This window comes from Lissotriton vulgaris, chromosome 8 (genome assembly GCF_964263255.1).
Source record: "Lissotriton vulgaris chromosome 8, aLisVul1.2, whole genome shotgun sequence".
Classification (NCBI taxonomy): domain Eukaryota; kingdom Metazoa; phylum Chordata; class Amphibia; order Caudata; family Salamandridae; genus Lissotriton; species Lissotriton vulgaris.
Genome location: NC_141696.1, coordinates 1,523,037,163 through 1,523,062,932, shown reverse-complemented (window position 1 = coordinate 1,523,062,932; position 25,770 = coordinate 1,523,037,163). Strand labels below are relative to the sequence as shown.

The 25,770-nt window shown below is 49.8% G+C and overlaps 1 protein-coding gene across 1 annotated transcript in view; it reads right to left on the bottom strand.

Annotated features, from left to right (window-relative positions):
* Window positions 1–1,791: 1,791 nt before the first annotated feature.
* The window catches only part of LOC147699077 (sodium/potassium-transporting ATPase subunit alpha-1-like), a 3,282,495-nt gene continuing 3,258,516 nt past the window's right edge, over window positions 1,792–25,770 (bottom strand). Inside the window, exons 28-29 of the mRNA XM_086936300.1 lie at window positions 2,480–2,620; window positions 1,792–1,819 (exon numbers count right to left, since the gene is read on the bottom strand). Coding sequence (XP_086792426.1) covers window positions 1,792–1,819; window positions 2,480–2,620 — 169 coding nt within the window. The remainder of the gene's footprint in view (window positions 1,820–2,479; window positions 2,621–25,770) is intronic.

Sequence of the window (25,770 nt, the reverse complement as noted above, 5' to 3'; positions counted from 1 at the left end):
CGCCCGACCCGGAAGGACCTCCAGACGGAGCCGATCGGCCCGAAGGCGCCACGGGAACCGACTGAGGAGGGAGGGCCCTCATGGCCATGAGGTACCTCTCGACCTCCTCCTGCGACGCGCCGTGCCCAGGGACCCGAAGGTGTGGGGCAGGCGGCGACGCTTGCGACTCCCGCGGAGCCGCGTGGGCGGTGTCGCCCGAGTCCCCGGCCGCATCGTGCGAGCGTCGGGGCGGGTCGGAGGACCGATGGTGTCGCTCCGACCTCTCATGCCTCTTACCTGAGGACTTGGAACCAGACGATCGGTGTCCACTCCCGGAACGTCGATGACTCCGACCTCGCGACCTGTCCCTCGACCTCCCGTGGGACCGGGACCGGGACCTGGAGCGGCGCGGGGCCGAGTGCCTCAGCTCGAGACGCTTGCGGGACCGCTCCCGCCTAGCCTTCGATGTCAGGGCCCGGCAGTCGGCACAGGTTCGATCGTCGTGGTCGAGGCCTAAGCACTTCAGGCACCGGCGATGGGGGTCCGTGACCGACATGAGTCGGCCGCACTTCGTACAATGCTTGAACCCAGGCATCCCTGGCACCGATAGTCGAGACAGTCGACTAAAGAGAAGATCAAAAAAGGATCAAAATTTTCAGTCAAAAAGTGACTGGGGGTAGAGCTTCTTCCGGATCTGCGCTAGCTGGCGCGGAAAAAAGAAGAACTGACGTCAGCGCGCATGGGCGCCGTCTAAGTACTCCGACGACGTCATCCCGGCGCTCACGACGCCGACGACGGACGCGGAGCCGCAGACGACGCCTACCAGCGCGCAGGGGTATTGCTACGCAAAAGTTTCCGGATCCAGTCTGACGCCTGGGGATATTCTAAGGTAAGGAATCTATCACTAACGTGTCTCTTTCAGATTCAGCCATTATAGTTAGTAAGCTAACTATAACTCGTGCCTCCACAATGCCCTGCTTATGACCTTACATTTTACATCACTCATGACATGGTCAGTGACATCACTCATGACATCTGATATGACATCGCTGAGGACATCATCCACAGAATCTCTGACGTACACACTCATATCCCATATAACCTTTCATACACCCACTTCAACTGCCACACTACCTGTCTCAATACCAGTACTTACACAGCCACTCACTGATTCATAGATCAATAGACACATCTACTCACTCACTCACTAATACATCCACTGACATATCCACTCATACACCCATACATCCAATCACACACTGAGTCAGTGACCCATAGAGCTACTCACACACCTACTCACTCACCCATTCAATCACACAGCCACTTACTCATACAATTACATACACACTCACTCATTTACTCATACAGATACTGACACATACTCGATCACCTATACTGTCACTGACTCAAGCACACACTCCCCCATACAGCCACTCTCGCATTTACCCACTCACACAGTCAATCAAATACCCCATCACTCACTATACTGCCTTGCACATACCCAGTTACTCACCTAAATACCACTGACATATGCACTCACTCACCGACACAGCCATACACACACACTTACCCATACAGCCCCTCACTCATCCATATAAGTAGCCACACACCCACACAGACACCCGTAGAGGTACTAAGACAACCAATCACTCACCCATACTGAATCTCACGTACCCACTCACACACCTATACCGCCACTTAGACACCAACAGGCCGACTATTATATATACATTCACACAACCAGTCACTGAGACACCTAATCACTCACTTATACAGTCTGTCACGCACCCACTGAATCATCAGGACAGGCCCTCATACTCCCACTGATTCACCAATACACCTTGGTAGAATATATTTGACACTCATTAACGTTTTCAAAACACTCACAGTCACTGGATGATGTCATCAGTGATGTCATTTGAGATGCCATCAGTGATGTCACAAACCTGACCATGTCATGAGTGATGTAATTTGTGAGGTCATAACAAATGCAGTTAATTAATGGGAGTCTCCTGAAAGACAACCACTTCTCTCAGCACACAGTCTATAGTCACTTAGGGACATGCACTTAAGATATTTACTTTCAAATCATTTATATATTTTTAATTCTAAAAAAACTCACTCAATTTGCTTAAGCAATGTTACCAGTTCTTTCTGTTGACTACTATACTCCTTTAGAGTATTTTGTTCTGTTTAACCCCTCCCCTGCTGATGACGGAACCGCTCCGTCATCAGCTGCGGTGGCGTGGGCTGATGACGGAGCGGTTCCGTCAAGGCCCTGCCGCCGGGCCTGCGTGGCGCTGATTTCGCGTCTGCGCGGCGCGTTCTATTGATTGGGCCGGGCGGTGACGGAACCGCTCCATCATGAGCACAGCGCAACCGACGCTGGTGACGGAGCGGTTCCGTCACGAGCATGCGCCCGCCGCTCGGCCGCCCTCCCCCCTTAGCACTGTGGCGGAATAGCCGCCGCAGTGAAGGGGTTAAAGAACAATCTGCCCACATTCTAGAACGTAGCCACTGTAAGAAGAATGATATGCTGCGGACCTTACCTCCAGGGTGACGCCGAATGAGTAATTTTCTGACTTCGTCATACACAAATATAAGTAGGGAGTATGGGAAGGCACAGAACCACCACACTGACCTATTGGAGAAGAGAGTATGGGTACAGTGAAAGATGTGCAAAACAAGAGCAGATATGCAGTTAAAACAACCATAGTTCTTTTTTTAAATTATTGTATTTAGGGGCATATACGGACTACACAACCAGATTAAGAAAACTACTGAGAGTGGTGAGTAACGGTATGGAACAATTACTAATATAGCACAGAGCAGCTGTCAAAAGGAACAAGGAGTAGGTTTGGTCTGGAACAGAATGTATTACCTTTTTACTGTGGAGCAGGAAAGGGAAGGAGGGAGGGGGTTAACAAAGGTTTTGTAAAGTTCTTTGCACTCTGCAACTCTGGGCAATAGCTTGCTTAATCTCCACAACGGCCCCTCGCGGCGGGATGCCTGGCTTTCACCTTGTGGACACCCTGCCGGGGCCTCTCACAGGGGAATACCAGGACGGGTTCCCTAAGCAAGCGCCAGGATGCCCTTTGGGTGACAGGTTGCGCTATATAAGTATACCTACATTTACATTTACATTTACTGTACAGCATTTGGTCAGATACTGTTCTCATTTAAAATGGTGTCTGAATTAGTTCGCGGGTAAGGTTTCTGTTTCTTACAGGAGAGTGAAGTTGTGTCTGATATGCTGAGGAGTCTTCTATAGTGTAGAAAGGAGAACTGATAAGACATGGTCCAAGGTTTTTTCTCGTTAGGTCTGAACTACAGACAATTTAGATTACTGTTGTCAAGGTCCTATTGTCTTCAATTCAGAGAGGGCTTTAGTCTAGGTGCTTGCTTGTGATTGGTTGGCTTTATTGTCTATCTTAGTTCCATGATATATTTTCAATGGCAATCTTCTCTATGCTTATAAGCTACCACTGATTTGAGAAAACTCCTTTTTAATTTTTGTTTGAACACTCCAAGGGAGTTCATCACTTTCCTCTTTCGTTACTCATCACAAAACACCCAATTCTACCTTCGTCCATTACTCTCATGTCCTTCCCTAACCCATTTTATAATTTTTTTTAAATTTCATTTTACATTGTTCCAGCTTCATTGGTTTGAGTGCATTGTTCTGAAACTTTTTTACATGCTTTGTTTGAAGGCCTGGCAGCTGTACACTGCAGTCGGGCCGGGCCATTTGTTTCCTCTTCCATTTATCCCCCCCTTCTGAAGCCTGCTTTTTTCATGACATTTTGTTTATTTCAGAGAGAGTGGCTTGCTTTTAGAAATCATATCTTCTGCCACTGCTGTCTCTTCTCCTTCACTCCCACACTCTTCACTGCTTTTATTTTTTATAACCTTTTTGCGAGCCTGACAGCTACAAATTGCTACTGGGCTGCACACTTGTCTTCCAATGCAGCAGCACACTTTATATATTTTTATTTACTGTTCTGAAAAAGCCGCCCAACAGTTAAAAAAATTAAGTAATAAATGGCCCCATTTGACCGTTACAGAGACACAGCGGCCATCTTTGAATGATTATTTGTTTAAGATAAATCATTCTAAGATAGCTGTCCTGCTTATGTGTGCAAACACACTATCTTTGAATGTTTTTTTTTCTTCATTACACGATGACTGTGTATGCCCTCATGAGCAGGTGAGTTGGCAGCCAATAATGCCCTTTGGGGACTATTAAGATACTTCAATCGGTCCAGAACTGCGCAGCCCGTCTGCTACGGGACGTGCCAAGGCACTGCTCGGCTAAGGCCGCTGTGTGATCTCTTCAATGGCTGCCGGTGCAGGAAAGGGTCCGGTTTAAAGCCATGTGTTTGGCCCATAAGTCAATCACCAACAATGGCCCGGCTATCTTGCGCCCTTTGTTCTCTCATTATCAATCCCCCAGAGTCTTAAGATCTAACCATCTGAATCTACTGACGGTTCCTAGGGCCAAGCGCTCACGGATGGGTGGCCGACGGTTCGTGGTTCACGCGGCCAAATGTTGGAATCAACTCCCCGATAACATTCGGCTTGAACCCAACCATATGGCTTTTAGAAAACGGTTGAAGACTCTCCTGTTCTTCTAAGTTGTGATGCTTTGCCCTGGTCTAAAAGCGCTGGGATGCCTCCGGGTAGCCAGCGCTCTACAAATCTGTAATCATTCATTCACTAGAAGAAAAAGAACACACTGGTAAAAGCAATAGGTAAAATAGTTGAAACCTATTGCCTGTGCTAATCCTTGCTTGTTGTTTTGTTTCCAGTCATGCAGTGGTTTGGATCCATGTGCTTGGGATTTGTTAGATACAGCTAGCTTGGTGGTGAAATATGGGCAGCTTATTGAGCATCAGTACTTTGCAGATCATGCAGCAATAAACAAGTTACTTACCTTTGGTAACAAATTATCTGGTAGAGACATTATCTAGCTGCATACCCCTTACATTTAAATTTCGCAGGCATCGGACTGGATCCGGAAACCTTTGCATGAACAATACTTCTGCACTTCGTCGGGTGACTCAGTTCGGCTCCGTATGGTGTCGTTGGCCCAGATGTGACATCATGGTCACCTATATAGGCACCAAACAGGCATGCAGACAACAGTTTTTTTTCAAGACTTTCCACACCGGGAATACAGAGCCATGAAATAGACTAACCAGTATGTGTCCAAACTAGGGCCCAATAAAGAGGATCAACCTAGCTCTAAAAATGTGTTTGAAGAGCGGGGAGGCAAGGGTAAGTCTGTAAGAATTCTGCAGCTAGATATTGTCTCTACAAGATAATGTGTGACCAAAGGTCATCTCATGGATACTTCTAGATGCAGATTCCTTACCTTGCCATACCCTCCTGGTAATAGACTGCAGACCAATTACTAGACTGAAAAGTCCTGCAGGACTGAATGTGTGAAATACCCATCCCTGAATATCTGACTGTTCAGGCAGTAGTGTTTAGCAAATGTTTAGCAAATGTGTGCAGGGAAGCCCACGTTGTTGCCTGGCAGATGTCCAGGACCAACACTCCACGAGCCAATGCCATGGTCTTAGCATTACCTCTGGTGGAATGGGCTTATAAGCCCTCAAGAGACAGCTTCTTAGCCATGGCATAGCAGATTGTAATACAGATAACGACCCAGTATGAAATGGTTCATTTCTGAACTGCTCAACCTCTTTCAGCTCATAAAGAGTTTCTCAGCCACCCCAAACTTTTTGTGCATTCAAGGTAGAACATCAACACGCTTTTTGGGTCCAGAACATGGAGTAGCTCCTCTTCCTTGGAGGATAGTGGAAGAGCATAAAAGGTGGACAATGTGACTGACTTACCCAGATGGAATGTGGTAACCACTTTAGGTAGGAAAGAGGCTCAGGTGCGAAGCACCACCTTATCCGGAAATATCATGAGATAGGAAGTCTTGGATGATAAAGCTTACAGCTTACTCATCCTCCAGGCAGATAATATTGCCACTAGAAATGCTGTCTTGATGGTAAGCAACTGGAGGGGACAATTATATTGAGGCACAAAGGTAGCACACATGAGGTAAGTGAGAACCAGGTTCAGATAACACTGAGGTATAATGGAAGGCGTAGGAAGAAACATGTGTGCACGTCCTTTCAGGAACCTATTAACAATAGGGGACTTGAATAAAGAGGGTTGGTCAGACATCCATAGGAAAGCGGACAGAGCAGAAAGATAACCCTTGAGCGTACCCAGAGTAGAGCCCTGCTGGGCAAGGGTAAGAATGAAGAGAGGAATATCAGAAAGAGAGGCAGAAAGAGGGTCAACAGAGTTTTCTGTACAAACTTTTACAAATGTTTGCCAAGGGCAAGCATATTCCTTTTTGGTGGATGGCCACCTGAACATCAAGGTAACTTCACAGACTTTGGGAAGAAGATCAAAGCTATCAACTGACGGCGCTCAATCTCCATGCAAGGAGGCAGAGAGTTGACAGGTTCGGGTGGAGGACCCTCAACTGCTGCTGTGACAGAAGAGCCTCCCGAAGGGGGAGCCTGATTGGAGGACCGATGCTCATTCAAAGAAGCTCAGGATACCATACTCACTGTGCCCAGTCCAGAGCCACAAGGAGGACTTGGGCCTGGTCATTCTTAATATTCTTGAGAACCTGGGCAGAAGTGGTATGGGGGGAAGTCATTCAGGAGAACTGAGCTCCCCTCACAATGAAAAGCTCTGCCAAGCAATTGCCGACTTGGAAACCCTAATGTGCGATACCACTGACATTGCACGTTCTGTTTGGAGGCGAACAGATCTAACCAAGGTTCTCACCACTCCTGAAAGAGACCTTGCACCACCTAAGGCTGGAGATGCCAATTATGATCTGCTAGGCATCGACAGATGAGTTCATCTGCCATGGCATTCAGAGAGTCTGCCAGGTGTTGAATCACCAGGGTTACGCCCTGCTGTTCCAGTCATGTCCAGAGCAGCAGGGCCCCTTGACAGAGGTTCCATGACCTTACCCGCCCTGCTTTTTGTAGTTCCACATGGCAGTGGTGCGGACCATGAACACCTGCATGAACTGCCCCTTTACAGAGGGAAGAAATGCTTTTAATGCTAGTTATGGAGCCCTGACTTTGCCGCGGACAGGAGTCTGCTAATCTCCACCTCTCCCAAATGGCCACCCCATCCCAGGAGTGACACATCTGTCACCACTGTGAGCCTTGGTTGGGGAAGGCGAGTGGTCTGCCTCTGACCTAAGTACGGTCCGTTAGCCACCACTGCAGGTCCTTTGCTGCTCCCTCTGAGATCTGGACCATGTCAGAGAGATTCCCCTGATGCTGCGCCCACTGGAATTTCAGATCCCACTGCAGAGCAAGCAGATGCCATCTGGCATGATTTACCATGGGATGCAGAATGCCCTGAGATCCAGCAGCCTCAGAGTCCTTCTCACTGAAATCCAGGACAGAGACTGAAACATCTGTATCATACCCTGAATATCCTAGATTTGCTGCTTGGGAGGATAAGCCCAAAAGTGCATTTAATCCAGAACAGCTCAGATGAAAGGTAGCATATGAGAAGGAGTCAGGTGTGATTTAGGCCCATTTATAGTGAACACCGGCAAATCCAGGAGGTCCGCCATAGTCTGGAGGGGGAAACAACAATCGGGGTGCGGACGTCTTCCATAGCCAGTTGTCGAAGTAGGGGAAGACTGAAAGCCCTAACCTGCGCAGATGAGCTGTGACCACCCACTTCACCTTGGTGAACACCTGAAGGGTGCTGGTAATGCCAAAGAGTAGCACAGTGAACTGAAAGTGGTTGTGGCCTACCTTGAACCGCAAGTAATGCCTGTGGGCTGGCAGGATGAGGATGTGAAAATACGCATCCTCCAAGTCCACCTTTACCAGCCAGCCTCCTTCGTCTATGGCAGACAAGATCTGAGCCAACATGAGCATTTTGAACTTCTACTTTTTGAGGAAGCGACTGACAGTCTGTAGGTCTAGAATAGGATGACTGTATCAGAAAGTAGTGGGAATAACAAACGCTGCCTACTTCTGAAATTGGACCCCTTTCTATAGCTCCCTTGGACAGTATAGCTGTAACTTCTCCTCAGAGCAAGATAAGATAATCCTCCACCAGCCGATCTTGAGATGGTGGTAAAGATTAGAAAGGAAGGGCGTAACCATTCAAAATTATCTGCAAGACCCATTTGTCCAATGTTAAGGACCGCCAGTGGAGGAGATGATGTTAGGGGTCTCCCTTGGGCTGCAGCATGTATTGTTCCACCGTGGGGGTCCACTTAAACTGTGACTACAGACCTTACAATGCAGGCTGTGTGAGATGGGGCATGCACCTCTCTAGACAGATATAAGTTTTCTTATACCTGACGTCACTGCACTTAACACCTATAAGTCACCCCTATGGCAGGCTCTTCAGTCCTGAGGGCAGAGTACTTGATGATATGTGTGAGGGTACCCTTGCATGAGCAGGATACACCTCCAAACCCTGAAGTCGATTCTCCAGGCTTTGTAAGTGCGGTCAGCCATTTTAATACATATTGTGGCCATCAGTCATGGTGCCTAACTATACAGTGGCTGCACCGAACTCAGTCATGTTTGGTGTAAAACATGTTGGAATCATACCCCAACAGCGATTCCCCTGTACTTCTGGTAACAGCCTTTCAGAGTCTGCCTGTAAGCTAGTGCTGCTGCGGACCACAGACATGATTCTGCCCTCCTGCTACTGGCAGAGCTTGAGCAGCGTGGAAGTTAATTACCTTTGGTAATGGTAAAAAAATCGATGGTAAAAATATAGAGAAAAAAATATATAGATTGTAAAAATATCGACTCCCTATACTTAAACAGGTAAGTACAAAAATATTGAATCAAAAATTTTGAAGTTAAAAATTAAGATGTAAAATAAAATAATATATAAAATATGAACATTATCTTTAACAAAATTAATTCAATTTAATATACATTTTAAACTAAATATTACAATTAAACTTAATTGAATAAATATAAACATGCAAATATAATAATTTATAATATACATATATTTACTTTAAAATAATGTATTAACTATTATCTTTATTTAATTTTTAATCTTTTAAATTATATACAAATAAAATATATACATATATCAATAATTTAAAAAAAACAAATTCTAAAATTAATTAACACATTAAACTATTAAAACAAAATTAAAAAGTACAATTTGTAATACCATAAATACAACAGTAGGGAAAATGTTGGATAACAAAATAATTAAATTTACTTTTCCAACTGCAATGAGTTCAACAGTAGGGAAAATGTTGGATAGAAAAGGGGTACAAATTACTATTCCCACTTCAGTGAGTGAAACAGTAGGGAAAGTGTTGGATCACGGAGGGGAAAAATTACTGTTTCCACCCCAGTGTGTGCAACAGTAGGGAAAGTGTTAGATAACAGAGGGGTAAACCTTACTATTCCCACTTCAAAGAGTGCAACAGTAGGGAAAGTGTTGGAAAGCAGAGGGGTAAAAATGTCTATTCCCAATCCAGTGAGTGAAACAGTAAAGAAAGTATTGGATAGCGGAGGGGTAATAGTTACTATTCCCACTACAGTAGGAAAAGTGCTGGATAGCAGAGGGGTAAAAATTACTTTTCCCAATCTATTGAGTGCCACAGTAGGGGGAGTGCTGGATAGAGGAGGGTAAAAGTTACTATTCCCACTACAGTGAGTGCAACAGTAGGGAAAGTATTGGATAGCGGAGGGGTAAGAACTACTATTCCCACTCCAATGAGTACAACAATAGGGAAAGTTTTAAATAGCGGAGGGGTAAAAATTACTTTTCTTACTCCAGTGAGTGCAACAGTCGGGACGTATTGGATAGCGCAAAGGAAAAAATATTATTCCCACTCCAATGAGTGCAACAGTAGGGAAAGTTTAGGATAGCGGAGGGGTAAAAATTACTATTCCCACTCCAATGAGTGCAACAGTAGGGAAAGTTTTAAATAGCGGAGGGGTCAAAATTACTATTCCCATCCAGTGTGTGCAACAGTAGGGAAAGTGTTGGATAGTGGAGGGGTAAAAATGACTATTCCTACTCCAATGAGTGCAACAGTAGGGAAAGTTTCAGATAGCGGAGGGGTAAAAATTACTATTGCCACTCCAGTGAGTGCAACAGTAGGGAAAGTACTGGATAGCGGAAGGGTAAAAATTACTATTCCCACTTCAATGAGTGCAACAGTAGGGAATGTTTTGGAAAGCGGAGGGGTGAAAATTACTATTCCCACTCCAATGAGTGCAACAGTAGGGAAAATGTTGAATAGCAAAGGGGTAAAAATTACTATTCCCACTCCAGTGAGTGCAACAGTAGGGAAAGTGTTGGATAGCGGAAGGGAAAAATTACTATTCCCACTCCAGTGCGTGCAACAGTAGGGACAGTGTTAGATAGCAGAGGGGTAACATTATTATTCCCACTACAATGAGTGCAGCAGTAGGGAATGTTTTGAATAGTTGAGTGGTAGAAATTACTATTCCCACTCCAGTGAGTGCAACAGTAGGGAAAGTATTGGATAGGGAGGGGGGTATAAATGACTATTCCCACTTCAGTGAGTGCAACAGTACAGTAAGTGTTGTATAGCAGACAATACTAGTAACATTTAAACAAAAAAATGATAATCTCAAAAATAAATCAACAATATATTTTAAAAATATACAATTAAATAAATTAAAACATATAAAAAAGGGGAGGCGTGGCCTGGGAGCCGAACATGGAGGATGCGTCTCTGTAGAGCTCCGCAGTTCACTCCCTCCATGGGCCGTTATCCGACACTATGCCAGACCCCAAGCAATATTTTAGGGGGTTCTCTGCTGGAGTGCCCACCGTGACCCTGGAGGTGAGGTCTGATGGTGGCAGAGGGTCAGATTTGCCGCAACTGGCTTCCCGATCAGCGGCTGCAGGGTCTGTAGCACCCCCTCGGCTGAGAGGGTTGTGGCAGGGAGGCGGCTGCTCTTACCATCTACATCAGTGCCTAAGGTGGAGGGGCATCAATACTGCTGAGAGGTCCCGTACGACGACTGGTGGGGAGACGGGGAGCCGGGGTTCCCGCTGCGGTGTCATTGTGGGGTGCCCCTCCCCCATTTCCTTCATCGTGGCCTGGAGAGGCCTCGTCTGGATCTTGTGACCTCAGACCGGAGCACGATCGGTCGAGCCCTCTGAGGGCCTGCGTGCTGACCGAGAGCTGTGGGCCTCACGTCTAGTGGTGCGGCCCTCCTGGAGGCACGGCTGAGAGCGGCCTGAGGTTGTCCTGGCTGGAGGCATCACTACGATGGGCGGTGGCTGCCAGAAGACCCATCTATGAACCAGTGAGGTGCCCTGTGAGCATTGGCTTTTGATGGTGTGGTGCCCGCAGACTGTAACTTTTCACGGCTGAAGATCTGCCGAATGGCCTTAGCTCCAGGTTGCTGCCTGATCCCTGGTGCTTTGGGGGGACACTAAGCTGTGCTACCGAGGTGACCTAAATTCTTTGCCAGAAATCGCCCTGTAGCGCCTTGATTGCCCTGGAGGTGAACCCCACATATAGGTGGCGCTGTCGCTGGAGGGCCCCTGTGAGAGCACCGGCAACACGTGCTTCAGGCGGTGGTGTACGTCGCAGAGACGCCTTGCGATTGAGTTTGGCGGGGGCTGACCCTTGTCGGTGTCTGTGGCATCTCACTGCAGCCACTGTGTTGGCCTCTGGGGGCACAGCCTTGGTGCGCCCTCCCGGCTGGCTGTTCTCGGTAGCCATGGGCAAAGATAGGCAGGGAGAGGCGGCCCCTAAGCAACATACGATGGACTGCTTCACCACCAACCCTCCTGGTGGGAGACCGCGGAGGCCTTGTCATCAGATGCGGCGACGCTGTTGGAGGCGATTAATCAATCGCGGACAGCCCTCGAGGCTCAGATCAGGCCGTGGGCGTTTCTCCGCCAAGATTTGCGGAAACTGTCAACAGCATCATGGAAGCAGAGACCAGGGTCTCCACCAATGTTCCCTCTAATTTTTTTCCTCTGTGTGTAGCAGTGGAGGGCCTCTGTGTGCTGCAACCATGGCTATGTGCGCCAGGAACCAAACCTTGAGTGTCTGCGGCGCCAAATGGCACTCAAAAGGTTTACTTTAAAAAGTGAAAAGATGGTGCATTTTCACACATACAGAGCCAAAATAAGGGTCGTAAAGGCAGTTTGCAAATTTATTTTATTGTCTGTATTTTCATTGTTGTGTCTCTGACTGTTGTTGTCTGTCTTCCCCGTTGCCTGTACGTGGTCCTTGCCCCTTTTTCTTCCCTCTGTTCCCCTCGCTGTCCCTGTGCTCTCTCTGCCCGGTCTTTCCTTCTGTACCCCTCGCTGCCCGTGTTTCTGCCCAGTTTTAACTTCTGTTCCCCTCGCCTCGCTGCCTCGTGCCTCTCTGCCCGTTCTGCCTTCTGTTCTTAGCTGCCCCTATATTTCTGTATTCTGTATTTTAACTCTGTGCCATTAGTTTTTGTGCCCGTCTGCCCTCTGTGCCACTCTTTTTTGTTACCTTCTGCCCTCTGTCCCACTCGTTTTTGTGCCCTTCTGCCTTATCCACTTCATTTCACCCTCGTTTTTTGTGCCTTTCTGCCCTCTGTTCCACTTTGCTTTCCTCTCATTTTTTGCCGTTCTGCCCTCTGTCCCACTCGTTTTTGAGCCCTTCTGCCCTCTGTCCCACTCGTTTTTGTGCCCGTCTGTCCTCTGTCCCATTCGTTTTTGGGCCTTTCTGCCATCTGTCCCACTCGTTTTTGTGCCTTTCTGCCCTCTGTCCCACTCGTTATTGTGCCCTTCTGCCCTCTGTCCCACTTGTTTTTGTGCCCTTCTGCCATCTGTCCCACTCGTTTTTGTGCCCTTCTGCCCTCTGTTACACTCGTTTTTGCTCCTTTCTGCCCTCTGTCCCACTGGTTTTTGTGCCCTTCTGCCCTCTGTCCCACTCGTTTTTGTGCCCTTCTGCCCTTTGTCCCACTCGTTTTTGTGCCTTTCTGCCATCTGTCCCACTCGTTTTTGTGCCCTTCTGCCCCCTGTCCCACTCGTTTTTGTGCCCTCATTTTTGTGCTCTTCTGCCCTCTGTTCCACTCGTTTTTGGGCCCTTCTGCCCTCTGTCGCACTCGTTTTTGGGCCCTTCGGCCCTCTGTTCCACTCGTTTTTGTGCCTTTCTGCCATCTGTCCCACTCATTTTTGCGCCCTTCTGCCCTCTGTCCCACTTGTTTTTGTGCCCTTCTGCCATCTGTCCCACTTATTTTTGTGCCCTTCTGCCCTCTGTTCCACTCGTTTTTGCGCTCTTCTGCCCTCTGTCCCACTCGTTTTTGTGCCCTTCTGCCATCTGTCCCACTCGTTTTTGTGCCTTTCTGCCCTCTGTTCCACTCATTTTTGTGCCCTTCTGCCCTCTGTCCCACTCGTTTTTGTGCCCTTCTGCCATCTGTCCCACTCGTTTTTGTGCCTTTCTGCCCTCTGTCCCACTTGTTTTTGTGCCCTTCTGCCATCTGTCCCACTCGTTTTTGTGCCCTTCTGCCCTCTGTTCCACTCGTTTTTGTGCCTTTCTGCCATCTGCCCCACTCGTTTTTGTGCCCTTCTGGCCTCTGCCCCACTCCTTTTTGTGCTGCCCTCTGTCCCACTCGTTTTTGTGCCTTTCTGCCATCTGTTCCACTCGTTTTTGTGCCCTTCTGCCATCTGTCCCACTCGTTTTTGTGCCCTTCTACCCTCTGTCCCACTCGTTTTTGTGCCCTTCTGCCATCTGTTCCACTCGTTTTTGTGCCTTTCTGCCCTCTGTCCCACTCGTTGTTGTGCCCTTCTGCCCTCAGTCCCACTTGTTTTTGTGCCTTTCTGCCATCTGCCCCACTCATTTTGTGCCCTTCCGCCCTCTGTCCCACTGGTTTTTGTGCCCTTCTGCCCTCTGTTCCACTCGTTTTTGTGCCCTTCTGCCCTTTGTCCCACTCGTGTTTGTGCCTTTCTGCCATCTGCCCCACTCGTTTTTGTGTCCTTCTGCCCTCTGTCCCACGCGTTTTTGTGCCCTCGTTTATGTGCCCTTCTGCCCTCCGTTCCACTCATTTTTGGGCCCTTCTGCACTCTGTACCACTCGTTTTTGGGCCCTTCCACCCTCTGTTCAACTCGTTTTGTGCCTTTCTGCCATCTGTCCCACTCGTTTTTGCGCCCCTCTGCCCTCTGTCCCACTTGTTTTTGTGCCCTTCTGCAAACTGTCCCACTTGTTTTTGTGCCCTTCTGCCCTCTGTTCCACTCGTTTTTGTGCCCTTCTGCCCTCTGTCCCACTCGTTTTTGTGCCCTTCTGCCATCTGTCCCACTCGTTTTTGTGCCTTTCTGCCCTCTGTCCCACTCATTTTTGTGCCCTTCTGCCATCTGTCCCACTCGTTTTTGTGTCCTTCTGCCCTCTGTTCCACTCGTTTTTGTGCCTTTCTGCCATCTGCCCCACTTGTTTTTGTGCCCTTCTGCCCTCTGCCCCACTCGTTTTTGTGCTGCCCTCTGTCCAACTCGTTTTTGTGCCTTTCTGCCATCTGTTCCACTCGTTTTTGTGCCCTTCTGCCATCTGTTCCACTCGTTTTTGTGCCCTTCTGCCATCTGTCCCACTCGTTTGTGTGCCCTTCTGCCCTCTGTTCCACTCATTTTTGTGCCTTTCTGCCATCTGCCCCACTCGTTTTTGTGCCCTTCTGCCCCACTCGTTTTTGTACTGCCCTCTGTCCCACTCATTTTTGTGCCTTTCTGCCATCTGTTCCACTCGTTTTTGTGCCCTTCTGCCCTCTATCCCACTCGTTTTTGTGCCCACCTGCCATCTGTCCCACTCATTTTTGTGCCCTTCTGCCTTTCTGCCCTCTGTCCCACTCGTTTTTGTGCCTTTCTGCCCTCTGTCCGACTCGTTTTTGTGCCCTTCTGCCATCTGTCCCACTCGTTTGTGTGCCCTTCTGCCCTCTGTTCCACTCATTTTTGTGCCTTTCTGCCATCTGCCCCACTCGTTTTTGTGCCCTTCTGCCCTCTGCCCCACTCGTTTTTGTACTGCCCTCTGTCCCACTCATTTTTGTGCCTTTCTGCCATCTGTTCCACTCGTTTTTGTGCCCTTCTGCCCTCTATCCCACTCGTTTTTGTGCCCACCTGCCATCTGTCCCACTCATTTTTGTGCCCTTCTGCCTTTCTGCCCTCTGTCCCACTCGTTTTTGTGACTTTCTGCCCTCTGTCCCACTCGTTTTTGTGCCCTTCTGCCATCTGTCCCACTCGTTTGTGTGCCCTTCTGCCCTCTGTTCCACTCATTTTTGTGCCTTTCTGCCATCTGCCCCACTCGTTTTTGTGCCTTTCTGCCCTCTGCCCCACTCGTTTTTGTACTGCCCTCTGTCCCACTCATTTTTGTGCCTTTCTGCCATCTGTTCCACTTGTTTTTGTGCCCTTCTGCCCTCTATCCCACTCGTTTTTGTGTCTTTCTGCTATCTGTACAACTCATTTTTGTGCCCTTCTGCCCTCTGTCCCACTTGTTTTTGTGCCATTCTGCCATCTGTTCCACTCGTTTTTGTGCCTTTTTACCATCTGTCCCACTTGTTTTTGTGCCCTTCTGCCCTCTGCCCCACTCGTTTTTGTGCCCTTCTGCCCTCTGTTCCACTCGTTTTTGTGCCCTTCTGCCCTCTGTCCCACTCGTTTTTTGGGCCTTTCTGCCATCTGTCCCACTCGTTTTTGTGCCTTTCTGCCATCTGTCCCACTCGTTGTTGTGCCCTTCTGCCCTCTGTCCCACTTGTTTTTGCTCCCTTCTACCATCTTCCCCACTCGTTTTTGTGCCCTTCTGCCCTCTGCCCCACTCGTTTTTGTGCTGCCCTCTGTCCCACTAATTTTTGTGCCTTTCTGCCATCTGTTCCACTCGTTTTTGTGCCCTTCTGCCCTCTATCCCACTCATTTTTGTGCCTTTCTGCTATCTGTACAACTGTTTTTTGTGCCCTTCTGCCCTCTGTCCCACTCGTTTTTGTGCCCTTCTGCCATCTGTTCCACTCATTTTTGTGCCTTTCTGCCATCTGTCCCACTCGTTTTTGTGCCCTTCTGCCCTCTGTCCCACTCGTTTTTGTGACCTTCTGCCCTCTGTTCCACTCGTTTTTGTGCCTTTCTGCCATCTGTCCCACTCGTTTTTGAGCCCTTCTGCCATCTGTCCCACTCGTTTTTGTGCCCTTCTGCCATCTGTCTCACTCGTTTTTGTGCCGTTCTGCCTTCTGTCCCACTCATTTTTGTGCCCTTCTGCCCTCTGTCCCACTCGTTTTTTTCCTTGTTTTATGTCCCTCTTGCTTTCTGTTCCGCTCGTTTACCCAGCCGCTGTGCCCCCTGCGGCCCCGCCCTCCTGACTGCCCACTGTGGCCTTTTGTTTAAATATTGCTGTTAATCGGAGCCCCTTCACGAGCTCCAATCAACATCAATACTTAAACAAAAAGCCACAGTCTGCCCCACGCTTTAATAACAAAAGCGCAGAGACAGTTTCCAAACACAGCGTGTGCTAAAGTACACGCTGTGTTTGAAAAGTGTCTACGCTTTTGTTATTAAAGCGCGGGCAGACTGTGGCTTTTTGTTTAAGTATTTATGTTAATGGCAGCCCATGAAGGGGCTCCGATTGACAGCAATATTTAAACAAAAGGCCACAGTCTTCCCCGCGCTCCCACATATCTACCAGCCCCTGCCCCCTTACTTAGACTCGTCATGTTACCGCCGCTCGCTTCTTCAATGCGGCCGGCGGCGACTCTCTCGCGCGACGTCCTGTGTGCGCGCTCCTAGCGAGTTGGTGCGCTGGGATGTAAGGCGAGGTGCGCGCGCCCTAGAGGGAACAGAGGTCTCCACTGTCGAGGATTCTGTTGGAGTACTACAGCAAATAGGGGACAAACTGACAAAGCACTCGCTGGAGATGGCGGCACAGGTCGAAGATGCGGGGGGCGGGCCTGCCGCAATAATCTATGCTTGGTGGGCTTCCCGGAGGGCTGCAAGGGGGCCTCCATGGACAAGTTCATCTCAGGTTGGCTAAAGGCACTGTTGCCCCCCGAAGAAATGTCCTCCTGCTTCGTTGTCGAGAGAGCCCATCTTGCTCTGACTAAGAAACCGCCACCAGGGAAACGTCCGAGGCCAGTGATGCCCCCACTCCTTAATTACGCAGACCGAGATGCCATACTCCGATATGTCCGGCTACATAAAGACAAAATGATTTTTGACTCACACCCCATCATGGTTTTCCCTGACTACACTAAGATGGTGTAGTAACAGCGTCAGTCTTTTGTGGCGGCCAAGAGACGGCTATGTGAACTAAATTTATCCTACGGTTTATTGTTTCCGGCCTGAATGAAGGTGATGTTCTGTGCACAAACATTTTTCTTTGATACTCCATAAGACGTCTTTGTGTGGACTGATTATTATTATTATTATATTCTTATATAGCGCCAGATTCGACCCCCGAAAGGGGATCTCCGCGCTTGCCTTGGGAACCCGTCCTGGCCATTCCCTGTGAGATAGCCCCTACAGGGCATCCCCAAGGTGAAAGACAGGCATCCCGCCACAGGGGGGCCGTTGTGGAGATTAAGCAAGCTTAATGCCCAGAGTTGCAGAGTGTGAACCCATGATTAGGTCAGGCACCGAAGCGAGAATTATCGAGTCCATGGACATTTGAGCTCAAGACCCTGCCGCGTCGGGAATTGAACCCTGGTCCCGGGTCTGACCTCTGCTTCAGGGTCTGCCTGCTCTAACCAGTGAGCCACACTTCTCCACATGATGAGATGACATATTCTTAAACCTCACTCACCGCCCCCGTTGGACTCCGACTCCTCCTAGGGCTCGCTTCGGAGTAGTCGACAGGGCAGAGATGCGGTATCGATACTGCTCCAATTGGCGTGCACAGGAGCCGACTTGCACCGGAGACTGAGCTGAACTGGTACACATTGACTCGCCTTCTTCTTCTTCTCTTCACAGGGTAGGTCATGACTACATGCAGCGGTCACATGCTAGTTCATTTGGGCCATAAAGGTGGGGATCTTGACTACTAGCTCTTGAGGGATCTGACCTAGGCACGCCCTGAAAGTTTTGGGTTATGTTGGGTAAATTGGCCAGAGGGATCATCCTGCTGGAGGCCTGGGGTGGGATTCCACTGCGACAGATACTCCGTGTTCCAGGAAGTATGGGGGTTGGGGCAGAGGGGTCAGGGGAAGTTATTTTTGATGGTTTCTTATTTGTTCTATGTTTTTGCACCATACACGCACCACACTGATACACCATGCACTTACCCGTTGTCATTACCTATTTGGACACCCGGAGATGGCCCACAATAAAGGTAACTCACCACCAGGGGTGCTTAATAAAGTCAAGCGAGGGGCCGTCCTCCACCAGTCAAAGGGCTACGCAGCAGATGTCCTATTGCTCCAAGAGTCACACCTCCTGGGCACAAAGGCGCCGTACTGCCATACTTATTCACTGTAGGGAGCCGCTCCAAATCGTATGACATTGGCTAGATCCAGGGAGTCGGTACTCAGATACTTAGGCCGGCGTTACAATTGGTAGCATATACACCCCTCCATCGCTAGGACAGACGTTTATAAATAAAATAACACAGCTTTGGGGGGATTTCCCGGGTGGTCTTATGATATTGGGGGGCAATTGGAATGACATTATGGGCCCATTAGATAGGTGGCGAGCCCGACAACCTGATACACCCCCTACCACATCCAAACTAAATGTGCTTGCGCATACACTGAACTGAGCAGACACGTGCCTTAAACCCGTCGGAAGCGGGATTCTCTTACGCGTCATCAGTTCACCCCACTTTCTCACTACTGGATTAGTTATTCCTTCCACATAGCTACATGCACAGACAGACTTAAGACAGACTTAAGACAGACTTAAGAAAGACTTAGGACAAACTAAGGACGGACTTAAGACAGACTTAAGACAAACTTAGGACACACTTAAGACAGACTTAAGACAAAATCCTAACTTTACTACTACTAAATGCCTTCTGTGTATACCAAAAGTAGTAAGTTTAGGATTTTGTCTTAGGTTAGTTCTGTGAATCGGGTCCCCTGGGTTTCCGGACCCCGGGTGCTACAGATTCTGCGGGTCTTTGTGGAAACCTCCAGACTCTACGCTAACCCGTCCAAGTCCATTCTGTTTCCTATTTTCGGGGATCAGCGGTCTCAGGCTTGGGCCTCGCAGTTGATAGTGGCTGAGGCAGGATTTCGATACCTTGGGTGTTTATTGCTCGGTGCCCAACTGAAGCATGGTCACAAAAAATCGCTCCGTTGCTGCCCACAGTTCGGGATGAGACGACGGTGAGGTCTCAGCTCCCCCTCTTGTTATATGGCAGATCAGCCATTTACAAAATGGTGTCCTTGCCTCACCTGCTTTATAGGCTGTAAAACTACCCCTTTCCAATCCTCCTGTCGTGGTTTCATCAAATCAATGCATTACTGAATAGGTTTCTCTGGGGAGTAGGTGCAGTTCAGGTGACACTGGCGACCTGTATTCAATCTACATACTGTGGTTGGATAGCAGCGGGAGACGTTCGGGCATATTATTGGGCATTACATCTCCTAGTGATAAACGAATGGTGGTATGGCTCACAGGCAGACCCAGCTTATGCAGTGGAACGGCATTTCATGGCGGAATCCCCGCTGCTCCACTTCTTGTATAGCTCCTCGTCTATGATGGAACTTCCCCCAGCATGCAGGACAGTCATTCAGATTTAGAGGTGAGCGGTCTGACAGATGGGATGGGCAAGTTGACTGGTACTACGCCTCTTTGGCGGGGCTCATCCCTTCGGCCAGTCTCGACCTTGGTGGGATTCCATAGGTGGGACGATATTGGGTTCTCCATGTTGGGTGACATAATGCGGGGGTCCACACTCAAATCCTTTCAGCAGCTACAGCAGGATTTCGACCTCCATAAAACACAATTCCACAGGTATCTGCTGCTTAGGCATGCCATCTCCCCTTTAATAAGGGACCTCACGAGTCTCCCGGAGTTCTACTCGCTGGAGGTCCAGTTGCTCATGGGGGATCTTGGTGCCCACAAGATTCGTCAAATTTACCAAACACTTACCCCGACCACTATACACCGGACCTGGGTGGCATGGGAAGCAGATGTGCCCACCCTGACAGATGATGACTGGGTGGAGGCACTGGCTAGTCAGGGTATTCAGCTGCCTCAACCTGATATCGACTGATCCAGTTTAAATATCTCCACGGGGTATACTATACATGACTATGTCTTTACAAGACTGGGGCGATTCAGTCCCCCATGTGCCTCCATTGCGATTCGGAGGAGGGGTTGTTTCATACTGTGTGGAGTTGTGTGGCACTGCAACACTTCTGGTCAGGCATCAGGTCCTGTTTGGGGCAGGTGTTAGCATGGCACATTCCTGCAGACCCTAGGCTGATTCTTTTACACAGTACCAAGGACATTGGGGAGAACAGATATAAAAGAAATGTATTGTTTCTGGAGCTTGCACTAGCTAAGCGCGACATTGCACAACACTGGAAGGCATCATCCCCACCCCGTATAGGTACCTGGAAGAAAGCAATGGATAGGGGCCTGTACGCTGAAGTCACTGTATTTCAGGCTCTGGATGTCCGCAAAAACATAAGAAGTTCTGGACCAGCTGGGCCACGTATCGTGGCATTAATTTGTCTCTCTTGGGGCCCCCAGTTTCTTGAGATCCGATTTAGGGTAATGGTGTGCTGCAGAGGTGAAACCGCAAGATTGTACTATGTTCGTATAATATTGTATATGAGGTGTATGGTGCGGGGTTGGGTGTGTGGGGTAGGGGGAAGGGTCTGATGTTCGGCAGACCTTATGGCGAACATTATTAGGTGCCTTGCAATTGTATACTGTATCTATACCTGGTTTGATGCTGGTTGGGCCTTGCCCATTTTGGTACCTTGAAAATCAATAACATTTTTTGTTAAAAAAAATATAAAAAGAACACTTTTTATAATGTTAATATAACGAAAAGGCACAAATATATCAAATAAATTAATAAATACATATATAAACAATACTTATTAAAAAAGGAGCAAATATTAACAAACAAATGATGTAAAACATAAATCTATTTATTTTATTTCCTACCCTATAGCACCATACAAATAAAAAAATACATCAACACTGTTATTTACGTTTATTTCCATAATTAACATAATTAACAATGAATTCAGAATAAATGATTAATAAAGCAATAAAAAAACTTTAATTGAATACACATTCTTTAACACTTTGGGTCCCATTCGGATAGCGGGCGGAAAACCACCCGGACCGCCATGTAGGTGGGAACCAACCGCCCGCCGGGGCCGCGGATAAACTAGGATCAACCGCCAACAAAGACCGACCGCGGCGGTAACGGCCCAAGCAAAACCGTCCGACGCGGGCGGTGACGGCTAAAAATCGACCGCGGCGGTCGGAAAAGCAGCGGAAAAGCAACAACCCGCCGCACGGAAAGCGGAGACACCGCACGGGAAATTAGGATATCCCCGAGGGTGTCGCGGTAGGAACCGCTGTTACCAACCGCCGCGGTCGCACACAGGAGTGAATGGGAGAGATAGCGGAAGACCGGCTGCAAAGCCACCGCAGCGGACGGTACATAAAAAACATGGCGGACGATTCAAAAACACCAACAGTGATGCCAAACATTGCACAAATCAAAGTAGCCATACCCCCCAAATACATAAAACACATACAAATAAAACAAAATAATGCAAATAAAAATATAAAAGCACAGGACAACTCCCACAACACACCTGACAGCCAAATTCCACTTGGACACAGCTGAGTATAAAACCACCCCTTCACTGACCACAATCCTTTGCAACACTCCAGAAGAGAAGGCCATACACCACATCTGACAGGAGAGGCAAAAGAGCACAGCACACACCCACATCCACCACCACCATCACTACCACCATCACACCAGCACCAACAATCCCCCAGCACACAGCACACAACACACCTCACACACCAACACCACAACCACCACCCACAGACCTGCACCCACAAACACTTATATCACAACACACCATGACATCACAGAAAATGCCCAAATTCACAGAGAGTGAATTGACAGTCATGGTCAATGATAAGTGAGAGTAGAGCCACAACTGTTTGGTAGCCTCGTCCAACAGACACCATTAGCCACGAGGACACAAATGTGGGAAAGGATAGTACAAAGGGTCAATGCAGTAGTGACCACTCCAAGATCCAAGAAGGAGATCATGAAGCGGGGGCATGATCTCAAGAGGGTTGTCAAAGAGAAGAGGAGCACGAACTGGGAGCTGGCGAACTTGACTGGCAGTGGCCCTCCCATTCCACAGAAAACATTCACACCATGGGAGGAGAAGGTGCTTGCCATACTACATCCTGAGAGTCTCACAGGAGTAGCCGGGGGAACGGAGGCTGGTAAGTACAAACAAATGGCAACCAACATACTGAGAAGTACTTTCTTGCACAACCCAAACACCATTATACTGTCCCCTCCCCCAACAGGTAGCCAGCCATCTTGCTTAGGAGGCCTGTATGGGGGAGGGAGGTCGGTACAACAACTTACACCATACCCCCTGTACCACAGCCTACCAAGATGGATCCCTCCCCCAACACCACCCAGAAGCATGTGTCAGCCATTGTACTGTTCACCCTCACCTAACAGGTCGGTAGCTATCTTGCATGTGATGTCTGTCTGTTGGAGGGAGGCCTGCACTACCACTCCCACCATGCCCCCTGTCCCACACTCCAGCAGCATGGAGGCCTCCCCCACCCAGGAGCATGTCTCAGCCATTGCACTGTTCACCAAACAGACTTACAGGTAGGTAGCCGTCTTGTATCGGAGCACTGTTTGGGGGTGGGAGGCCAGTATCACTACTCCCAGCATGCTCCCTGGCCCACACTCCAGCAGCATGGAGGTTTCCCCCACCCAGGAGCATGTGTCAGCCATTGCACTGTTCAACAAACAGACTTACAGGTAGGTAGCCATCTTGTATTGGAGCACTGTTTGGGGGTGGGAGGCCAGTATCACTACTCCCAGCATGCCCCCTGTCCCACACTCCAGCAGCATGGAGGCCTCCCCCACCCAGAAGCATGTGTCATCCATTACACTGTCCACCCTCACCTAACAGGTAGGTAGCCCTCTTAACTCTTCCTGATGTGTGTGTGTGAGACCTGCCTCCCTACACAAAGGAACAATTGCATGCAATGCATTGACACCTGACATGTATGAGTAAATGATGTTCCTCTGCACTATGACATTACACACAGTGTTGCAATGAATAATACTAGTGGAGACTTCATAATTGTGTAGTGTACAGACAGTCGATGATACGCAGATGATACAATACTTGCACAGGGCCCAACACTGACCATTCCCCATCAAACCCACAGGTGACGAAGAACTCACTGCTGAGGACCACAACAACGACCAGCAGAGCCAGTCTCCACCCCCGGTACATGGACTCGCCGATGTTGACTCCCAGGACAGTTTGGACGATGAGCTCCAGGCCAGCCCATCTGGTGTGCCACAGACCCACAGGTCCCAAGACCCCATCCTCCCCACCACCACGTCTGCTGCAGCAACAACAGCACAGCAGACCCCTGCAGTCACTGCCTGTGCCTCCACCACCGCCACCACCACCACCAGTACCACCAGCACCACCTGCAGCACCCTCCCTGTCCCAGGGGATGACCAGGCCACACCAACTGTGGAGGGCAGGGAGAGTGTGCGTGGACCCACAGTGGCGAGGCAACAAGTCTGTGGCAGCAGGGCAGGTGGGAGGGCCAGGGTCACCGCCAGACCTCAGGAGGAGTGGACACCATCCTGGATCACTTCACCAAAGTTGTGGAGGCATACCAAGAGGTCCAGGGACAAAGTGGCCGGTCTGATGAACTATTAAGGGAGCTCATCCTGCTGATGAGGTCCATCGACAACCGCCTTAGACAGATGGTGGACCTCATGGGCCAGCAAGTGGCGTTGCAGAGGGACAGGTCTGTATCCCAACCAACACCACCGCCCCCTCCTGTTGTGTCACAAGATGACAGTGCACCATCCTCCCCTGCGCCAACAGAGAGGGGCGAGTCCTCTGACGCCGCAGGCCAGTCAGCAGGCCCCCCACCGCCTAAAAGATCAAGGGGGCATCCAAAGAAGAGCCTGTGAGTCTCTGGAGGCAAAGCACCAGCCACACGCCAGTCACAGAGCCAGCCATGATGGCAACCGTCTTCCCCACTGCATTGACTGTTCGGACTGTCTTTCCCCACAATTCCTTGGCAATGGCACTTGCCTGGTCTTGCACCTTCAGGTACGCTGGAGGCCGCTAGAGTGCAGGGAAGTTAGCACGCCAGAAACGCCGGAGCTTACCGCGAGTGAGCAGCAGCAGCAGAGCGGGCTCCTGGTAGCCGGTTGGCAGCCGGTAACCGATAGCCTATTACTGCGGAGAATTGTGGGGGGGTTCTGCCGGCCTGCGGCAGCCCATTGAGCAGCGCTGCCATTTACTACACAAGCAGGACACCGCGGCGGCGGCTAGAGAGCAGAGACAGTAGCACCAGAAGCTCCGGAACGACACTCTGCCGGACAGACGGACGCTGGACGCCGGGTGGGTCATCGAGCGGCTTGCTGCGTGCCCTTCCCTAGGAACTAGAAACCGCGGCTGTACCGGCCGCACCGCCGTTGCTGCTGCTGGGCCGTTGCACCCGCGCTAAGGTCTGTCACCGCCTCACTATTTGCATCAGCGGCGGCGGCAGTGAGGACAATGAGGACGCGGTGTGTTTGTCCGCGGTGGCAGGGACGACGCGGGGGTCCAACCGTGCAGGCAGGCAGGAGGAGCAGGAGGAGCAGGTCAACCAGAGGATCGGCGGTGGCCGGTGGCGGTCTGGTGGCCGAGCGGAGGTGGAGGTGGAGCCGGAGCCGCTCAGGACGGGGGGCTGAGCAGCAGAGCAGCAGAGCAGTTTTGTGCAGCTTCCCTGCGTCCCCACTTTCTTCGTTTCACCCCCAGCACCTGTATCGCTAAAGCCATTTCCCCCACCTGTGGCCTCTCTGCCTCTCGGCAGCCTGCAATTTTTACTTACACTCCCTATGCATCTCTGCTGTGGGGTTTCTTGACGGGGTGGCTTGGAACAGTATCGGGAGGCCCGCACCCCAGCCACACCCCAGCCACACCCCAGCCACAATTAAGGGAAGACTCTTCAGAACTGTATAGAACTGACTCTGGAATGTTCAGTTAACCAGAGAGACTGCGAGCGCGGCTGCCGTTAGAGGCAGCTGCGAAGTAAGAGCCCGAGGGTGGTGGTCTAGGCGGTCTGACCAGGTCCGACTTTGCCAGTGCCCCCCCCCCCACCCCCCCCTGCGTGCCCCGCTCGCTCCAGCTAGGCCTTCAGTGGCTCTCCAACAGAAGGGTGCAGACGCCGGGGGAAAACGCCTGACTGATTGTTATTGAAACTTCGCAGCGACCACTTTGCAACAGGAAAAAAGTAACAGTGAAAACAGGGAGAAACAATGAGGACCAGAAATTCGTCCTTACTGCAGGCACAGGAAAAACCTCGACCCCACAGAACAGCCAGGAGGCAGAAGGCAAAACGTTTCTACCCCCCAGGTGCGGTTGGCCTTTACCCCGGGCCTGGGCCATCGGAGGGGGGAGCTCCGGGATCACCTGGTGCCACCGGTGCAACGCCAACGTCCCCAGGATTACCAACTGCGTTCCCAGCACTGACATCGTCGCAAGCAGGGCAAGATGGGAGGCGTTATAATCCAGTTCACTCAATTCCCAGTCCTGGGGCAAACATCTCCCTAGG